At 45.3% G+C, this 8,651-nt stretch overlaps 1 protein-coding gene across 1 annotated transcript in view; it reads left to right on the top strand.

Moving 5' to 3' along the window:
* Clstn2 (calsyntenin 2) overlaps window positions 1–8,651 on the top strand; it is a 572,340-nt gene that overhangs the window by 491,390 nt on the left and 72,299 nt on the right. Inside the window, exons 7-8 of the mRNA XM_055629720.1 lie at window positions 2,109–2,357; window positions 7,997–8,118. Of these exons, the coding sequence (XP_055485695.1) occupies window positions 2,109–2,357; window positions 7,997–8,118 (371 nt within the window). The remainder of the gene's footprint in view (window positions 1–2,108; window positions 2,358–7,996; window positions 8,119–8,651) is intronic.

The following is an 8,651-nucleotide window of genomic DNA, read 5'->3' as shown; positions in this document are numbered from 1 at the left end:
TGTGTGTGTGTGTGTGTGTGTGTGTGTGTGTGTGTGTGTGTGTGTGTGTGTGTAAGTCAGAAGTAGACATTAGGTGTCTCTACCACTCTCCTCCTTAATTTTTGAGTCAGGGTCTCTCACTGAACCTGAAGCTCATTGATTTGGCTAGGTGCCTAGTTGGTGAGCTTCCAGATTCTGCCTGTCTCTGCTCACTCCTCCTAGTTCTGGGGCTACAGGCACACACCACTGTGCCTGGCTTTTTATGTGGGTTCTGGAGATCCTAACTTTATGCTTGTGAGGCAGGCACTTTACTGATTGAGTCATATCCTGATTGAGTCATATCCCAGAACATCTTGGGGGACACTGGAAAAGAGGAAGGGCAGCTGTAAATGGGAACTGAATACCTACTATGTGAGATGCCTATGTGCACCATGCCATCAATTCCACCCACACCTCCCACAGAGAATCTTGAATGGAGAGATTGCATCCCCCACCTTCTCAAGGATGACCCTTCTAAAGGCCTTTCAGGATAAACTTAGTGTTGTGCTAAGCAGAGGATCTGTGCTCAAAGAAATTATATTTCCCTATGTGTTGTGGTCTTTCACTCCAAGCCAATGAACATGTGACTGATGGTCCATTCCAAGGAATGGGGAAGTCTGGGTAGGAAGAACATTATAAAGAAGCGTACTGGCTTCAAATGTGACACCTTCCTGAGTCATTTTCACAGTTGGACACATACTGTGACAGCTGATCTTGAAACCCAAATCTAGGTGAGGTGTCTTTCTGCTCTGCAGAAGTCAAAAGGCCAATGACCCAATAAACACCGGATAAGGCACACTCCCCGCCACCGATTAGATGATCAGCATGTACAGTGGGATACAGCTGCTCTCACATTTATATCACAAACAAAACATACAATGACTGGTGAGTGCCCTACCAGGAGCCAGCCATGTGCATAGCCCTGGCAAAGTTTGCAGTCCCCTAATTCTTCATACTTGAACCTAGCAGGAAGCTCCCAACCTGATGGAGAGGATGCTGCTCCACAGAACGAATGGGGGTCCAAGGGTCCTCTCAGAAGAACAGTCCAGCCTTTCCTGACAAGCCAGCTCTTCCCTCTCCCCTCAGCCCACCCTCCACGAAGCTGCCCTGTGTTCGTCCTAAAATGCTAATCCGCCCACATCGTCTTGCTGTCTTGGGATAAGCCCTCCTGTTGTAGCCTGGAATAATAGTGATAGCAAAAAAATCACAACGGTGGTGATGAAAAAATTATAGCTCACACTGAGTGAGCCCTCATTTTGTGTGAAGCATGTAGCTGTAAGCTTGAATGCACAATCTCATTCAGTCTCCACACACACCGACAAAGGAAATACAGTCAGAGAGATTAAGTGATGTGTTCCCAGTCACAGCGCTGCCACATCAAGCTGCCAGGTGTCAGGAGCTTCTGACCTTAAAGTCCTGTTTTCAAAAACTGTTCCATTTGGCTTTAGCAAATGGTTGGTTTTGTTTGTTTGTTTGTTTGTTTGTTTTTGTTTTTGTTTTTTTTTTAAAGTGTAGTGTGGACAAAATGACTTACACACCTTCGCTCAAGATGAGAACCTAGAATTTTCCCCAGTCATAACCTTGATCATATAATGTTGTCTCATAGATTCTCCTTGGATATGAGTATCTGACTCACCTTCATGTGTCCAGAACTTAGAAAGGGTCAGGGCATAGGGCTAATGTTCAATAAATGAGTGATAGGTTAATTGAGGGGTGCATGAATGAATCCATTCACTCAAACGAAAGCCTCGGTTGTCTGTAGGAAACCAGGCTAATAAAAGGCCCGTGATTCTCCCAACTCTTTAGGTTCTGCGCATCCCTTTTCCTGGTTCAATAGTTGATTGTACCTCCCTGGACATATGTCTCACTTTTATCTGCAGATTACCAGTGTGTGTCTAAGCAGACCAGAATCAAGTCAGAGGCTCAAATGCTGTCGGGTTCCTTTCTGAGCCGTCTAGGTTCAGGAGTAGGCACAAACCTTAGTAAGTACTCTAACTCCATTAGGACCCAGAAGCAGAATTCAGGAGGTAAGGTCACCTCCCAGCCACCCTAGGGAATAACCACCGTGCTTTCATCTCTGCCCCTTGCAGGAGCATCCTCAGGCATCATCGACCTCCTGCCGTCCCCGAGCGCAGCTACCAACTGGACTGCAGGATTGCTGGTGGACAGCAGCGAGATGATCTTCAAGTTTGATGGCAGGCAGGGTGCCAAGATCCCTGATGGGATTGTGCCCAAGAACCTGACAGACCAGTTCACCATCACTATGTGGATGAAACACGGCCCCAGCCCTGGCGTGAGAGCCGAGAAGGAAACTATCCTCTGTAACTCGGATAAAACTGGTGAGTCTCCAGCCTGCTGTGTCCCCGATGGTTGGGCAGATGTGGCTTGCAGGGTGTGCTGATTAGGGAGCCTGGGAATATATTCTGCTTTCTGGGTTTCCAGCTGCTGATTTTCCAGGTTAAGGTAAAGCAGGACTAGGAGAGAGCGGAAAGAAAAGGTCTCAACAGAGAGTATGCAGCAGTTTAAATGAGCATCTTTCAACGGGGTTCCTAAGAACTCCGATGCCTGTGGAAGTACCTTAGGGCTGCTGCAGGTAAGGGTGGAGGTGGAATCTTCATCCTTACTGTAACAAAGAAACCCCATGTTTTCCATATTGCATAAGTATTTTCTAAAGCTCTCTTTTGAATAAAAGGACCTTGTCAACTTAAAGCAGTACTTTGAAAGGAGACAAGGCTAGCTACCAGGTGCTGCACATTCCTCTCAGGCTAGGCCTGCACATAGGGGCCCTGGGGTTTGCCACACTCTTAGAGATGGGTGACCTTGTTAGAGTATTATCTTCCCTAGAGTTGTTTATGCTGATTAAGTAACGTAAATATACATGAAGCCTTCAGAAAAGTGCTGGGTACATAGAATGTACTCAGCTTGATGTCAGCTGCTCCTTTTCTGAACCTTCACAATGAATTTTATGAATACATTATTGTGGAAACATCCACCGAGAGGTTATGCATCTTATATCAAGCAGTTACACAAGCAATGAACACTGGAACCAGAACATCGATTTAGGGTCTACGAAGTCCATATCCTATGCATGTGTCCTATGCCTCCATGCGCACACACACACACACACACACACACACACACACACACACACACATCTTAACATCTTTTGCCAGATTTACAACTCTACATTTAATTATAATTCCAGTCTCCCATTTCAAATGTAAATTCTTCTAAATACTCAAATAAATTGCAGTGTTTGTAACTGTAAGGCAGGGCAAGGGTAGCGAGCAGCTCAGGCGTGCTGTCAAACAGCCTGAGTCCACAGCTCAAGTGTAACCTTTAAGGAGTTATTAAGCTTCATAAGCCTCAGTTTCCCTATATGCCAAATGGACAAAATAATCCTGAAATAGAACAGGAAAACATTTAAAATACGTGCAGAGGCAGGGCACCATGAGTTTATGAGGTATCGCTGGCACCATCATTACTATTTCTGGGTTTATTCCACTTCGTGCCACTACAAGGACCTCCATATTTTTTATCCCAGTTATTCCCTGTAGTCTAATGTGTTTTCTTCTAGAAAGACACTATGCCAGGGTTGCCTGGCTTTTCCCTACTTACAAGACCAGGCTATGCAGAAGGAGCAGCCCCAGCAATAGCTTTTCTCTGAGACTTTCATGCAAGGAAAATGTCATGGACTTGCATGAGGTAATGCTGAGCTTGGAGCTGGGAGTAGTGGCCTGGTCCTAGCAATACCTGATGGACACAGTGGCTCTGGAGCCAAAGTCACATTTAAGCCAGAGCTTAGGATGGTGCAAATACGAGGCAGCTGATCAAGATTTAACAGCCACAGATATGCTTCTTTCTCAAATATTTGTCAAGAACTTCTTGGACACAAAGAAGCCAGACAGTGTTTCTGCCTACACAAGGGCAACTGAAACAGCAGAGTTAGTGTAATGGCCCAGGACAACGCCACTAGCTATCCAAAACAATGTGTGTGTGTCTAGGACCTCATATATCCTAGCGCCAGATTCTTACAAAAGAGGAATTAACAATAACCAGCTACTGTTAAAATAAACTAGCAAAAATTTATAAAGTGTGGGTGCCAGGGCCCCACCCTAGGTCCACAATCAGCGCCTCAGGGGAACTGTACTGGGCAGCCATGGCTACAGTCTACAGTGATGCCTTCTCGTCACAGTGGCTGACCCGCAGGCGGCTCAGCACCCCAGACCTGCAAGGACCGTGCCTCAGCTCTGCCCTCACAGGAGATCACACCCTAGGTTAGCCTAAGTTTGGCACAGAGGGCGAGAGAGGTGGTAGAGTAGAGGACAGCACCAAGTCGGAGAGCCCCAGTTAGATCTTGCACCAGAGAAGGAGAGAACGGTTTCCTGCAGATGATCCCCTGACCTCCACAAGCACAAGGTTGTGCCCATGCACACATTGAATTGCACGTATGCACACGCATGCGCACGCACACAGACATCATAAATACATGTTTAAAAAAAACTGTTACAGAGAAAATGGAAAAGGTTTGGTCTAACTTAGCTGCCTGTGGGGTTAGTACTACTAATACAAAAATATTAGGTTTTCATTAAAGCCCTAAATAAATAAGAGAGTTTTTTTTTCCTCCTGTGGGAAAGTGTTACATAGTGCAGCAGAAATTGAGAAATCACAGGAAAAGTATCAAAATATACAAACTATCTAAAATCCAAACACTTGGAGAGATTATCTAATAATGTTCCTTATATTTCATTTAAATGTTACTTTTATTTCTGTGGATGAGTAGAAGGTTCTTCCCATTTCAATCTATTCTGATAATACACATGGGATTGTTGTTTCATAGGTAAGTAGATCGAGGTCATATATCCATGTAATAAAGTATTCTTCTTGTAGGGGGGTGCGTGTGATAAAATGCTATGTTGCCCATATTGGCCTTGAACTTCTGAGCCTCACGACTCCACATTCCAAGTGCTAGGATTTCAAGCATGCACCACCATGCCTGACTGATTTAAAATCTAAATTGCATGCCAGTTTAAAACTCTGCCATGTGGATTTATCATACTTTGCTTAATGGCTTCTTTTGCCGGATACTTAGACGGTCTCTTTTTAAAGGCAAATAAAGCGGTGCTGTACTGAGCATTCTAAACATATCTTTCACACATTTCTGATTGTTCCCTGGCTGGAAGTCAAATTACTAAGTCAAAGAATATAAATATTAAGAAAAAAAATTAGTGAAAATTATGAAATTGGCGTTTGTGAACATTAAGTTGCTTCCTGTTCGGTGCACTAAACGAAACTTACTAATGCTGGCCCATTATAAAGTCATCTAAATAGTCAGATAGCAGAACTGATTAGTCAGCAGAGGCTAGCTGCACGGAAGGAGAGAAAAGGAAAACCACCATTACCATAACCACCAATAAAGTTCTCAGCGGCTGCCACTCTCCTTTCATGGTTTCCCTCATTTATTGTCCAGGGGTGGGTATGGAGGGCAAAGCTCTGCTTCGTCCAGATATTCCGAGACAAAAAATCCTTGTATTTCTTGGTCTGTCTATACTTAGCCATCAAAGAGAAAGAACAGTGTTAAAAGCAGAGTTTTATTGACAAAGACAGCAGGCTGCTATGTTTCACCACTAATCATTACTTTCTACTTTCCAGAACTTGGATACAGGCCTTCTTTCAGTCACGGGGAGGCTGTGATATGCAATTAGCCATACACTGGGGGCAAAGGGAACAGGGCTAGGCCCAAGCATCACGGTCCTCTGCCACTAGGGATGCCTGGGCCTTTGCCGACCTTGGTCTCCCCCTTCTCTCTATGAGCGATGCCATTGCTTCACAATCCCTCCACAGCTTCTTCCCTCTCTCCATAACTCCTTCATGTCCGCACATCTGCCCCTGCAGCTGAGATCCCTGCCTCCTGGCACACAGCTGTCCTGCCCACTTTGGGTTCAGCTGCAAGTGGTGAATGATGAGCTCTATACATAGTGCTTGACATTTTTCTGTTGGGAATTCTAAGACCAACCTGGCCTAACACTGACCGAGTGTAAGCCTGGTAGGCAGTACTCCAGTGGCCTTCTGGTCTATGGGAAAACAACAATGTGCCCACAGCCCCAGAGTGCCTAGAAAACTGCTCTGAAAAATTGCAACTGTAAAAACAGGTGGAAACCTCACTCCCTGCTGCCCATTGGCTGGCCAGGAGATTTTTCTTAGCTTGTGTGTTGATCTAGGAGTCTGCAGCATGCAGCAGAGGGAAGGACAAAGGGTCTAGGCTAAAAGATGCTCTAGCAGGGGAGGCCTGTTCTTCCAGTCTTCTTGGTCCACCTCTTCACCCTGCGGGGGTGATTCCAAATAAAGCCAAAAAACTCTTTCTACCTTCCTTTTCCTATAAGCTCACAACAGGAACACAGAAAATCAGTTATACAATCACGAAGAGGCAAGAAGCATTTAGTAGATTCCCCATAACCAGGCCAGAGGAGTTTTGCCAATACAGAGGCTAAGAGTGGTCACCCCCACACTGGGCACAGGTAGCAACTGCCCTTCCTCCCTCCTGCCATTTCTTCATTGGGCTCTGGAGAACGTTGATGCTTGGGTAGACAAAGCATCTGACTTTGATGTGGCTGTCTGTGCTGCTGTAGTCCCCAGGCACAGCAACGGCCTTTATAATAACCGACAGCCACTGAGCATCTGTTCCAGGCAGATGCTTTATACACATTTCCTCATTGTCGCAATTAAGATGCTATCCATTACAGAGATGGCAAGTCCAGATCAGATGATATCAGATAACTGAGGAATCAAACTAATGCAGAGAACATAGACTTTCTTGTACCTGAAAACTCCCAGATATCTGATGGCTTCATAGTCATAGATCCCCTAGATAAAGTCCCTTTCTGGTATGTTTTCTCAGATCCAAGTCTACACATGTATCAGTTTCAGATTAGCAAATGAGGCTCCTGTGTTAGGGGAATTGGCAGGAGCCTGTTTAGACAGAGCCAGTCAAGGCTCATCTTTAGAAATGAGGCCAATGTTGATGTCATAGCAAGGTTAAATACAGGATGGACAGGGGGTCCGTCACAGTATTCCAGCCTTAGTTTACTTTAAGCTAGTCTGCTATCCCCACCCTAATGCAGGTAAGGAAACAGATACCAAGAAGCCATATGTCTCCTAACATCAAAGTTAGAGTTCCCCATGCATGACCATTTACTCACTTGCAGAGCACATGCCTTTTGGTAAATTTCTCTGTGTTCTACAGCCAAGTAAAAAGTGATTTCTTTCTGTGTCAGTACTGAACAGCTCCTCTCCTGCCAATTGGTAGTGTCTTACGTCTCTAAGTGTCATGGCTGGAACCATGGCATAAGATTCCCCAAGCAAATAAGGAAGTCTTTATATCAGAGGAAGAAAAGGTTCCCTTGATTGATGGCTGTGCCTGGGGAAGGGGTGATTATTCATCGTTTTGAAGAGCCACAGAGTTATGTCTAATGCTGGAAAATCAATTCGTCTCCTCCTAGCAGCTAAAGGCAAGGCAGCCCCTCTTAGCATAGATTAGGGAGACAAAAGAGGTGTGTTCTGTGGTCACTGTGTCAACACTGACAAAATAAAACAAATCCCAGAACACCAGGAGAAACCAGCCATGCCAGAGGAGCCCAGAGAAGCTGATGTGTGGCAGAGAGCCCTACAAGCACACACAACAGAGCTTGCAAGCATGATCACCTTTCACCCGGGCTCTGATGGAGTATAGGCTGGGCCAGGGTTTAAAGGCAAGATCTCAGAAGACGTTTTGCGATGGACCCTTCCAGAGCTTATTCCTTTTCAGTGTCTTCCGCCAAATAAATTCTAGAAAACTCATTGGAACCAACGGTAGATGAGAATATCAAAGAGAGAGTGTTTCTTTGTCTTCTGAACTGTACCTAGCAGCATAACAAAAAAACTCTTGGGTAGAAAAGGACAGAGATCCTCTCACGCCCCAAAACCCATTTCTGCCTTTCAGAAATGAACCGCCATCACTACGCCCTGTATGTGCACAACTGCCGCCTCGTCTTCCTCTTGCGGAAGGACTTTGACCAGGCAGACACCTTTCGCCCCGCAGAGTTTCACTGGAAGCTGGACCAGGTAAGGTTCTCAGGGCATGCCTTCTCCTCTCTTCTTAGCAGGGACCATCAGTTTGCTCTCAGGGTCATGTCAGTGGATAGACTGTCCAGGTGTGTTCAGTTTCTTGGTTTTGGAAAAATCAGTTCAGGAAGGCAGACAGCAACTGCCAGCTGAAAGCCAGCTAGCTGAGATGTCACAGGGTCAGAGGACCTGTGGGCCTTTGCACCTGCATCGATCCACTCACTCATGGTTGAGTTCGTGAGGAGATGTTTGTCCTCACAAGCCCAGCCCAGCTGATGATCTCTGTTGATACATGTTAAAAATTACTTTTATAAAACTGTTGCTCAGTTTCTCTCTTAACCCAGCTATAACCCAAATAATTGAGACTTGATTATATCATTTGTTAGACAAGCTTTACAGCACAGTCTTAAGCATTTTAAGTCTGTTCTTAAGCCTCTATTCTAGTCTGACTTCCTCTTTGTCAAAATCCCCGAGATACTTGCTTTGTAAAGCTTTCCTTGTTCCTTCCTCATGTCTCTGGGGCCTCTGCCTAA

The sequence above is a fragment of the Psammomys obesus genome, unplaced genomic scaffold, assembly GCF_907164565.1.
Source record: "Psammomys obesus unplaced genomic scaffold, mPsaObe1.curated_primary_1811, whole genome shotgun sequence".
Classification (NCBI taxonomy): Eukaryota; Metazoa; Chordata; class Mammalia; order Rodentia; family Muridae; genus Psammomys; species Psammomys obesus.
Note: the sequence above shows the minus strand (reverse complement) of the source record. Positions and strands in the feature narration are given on the sequence as shown.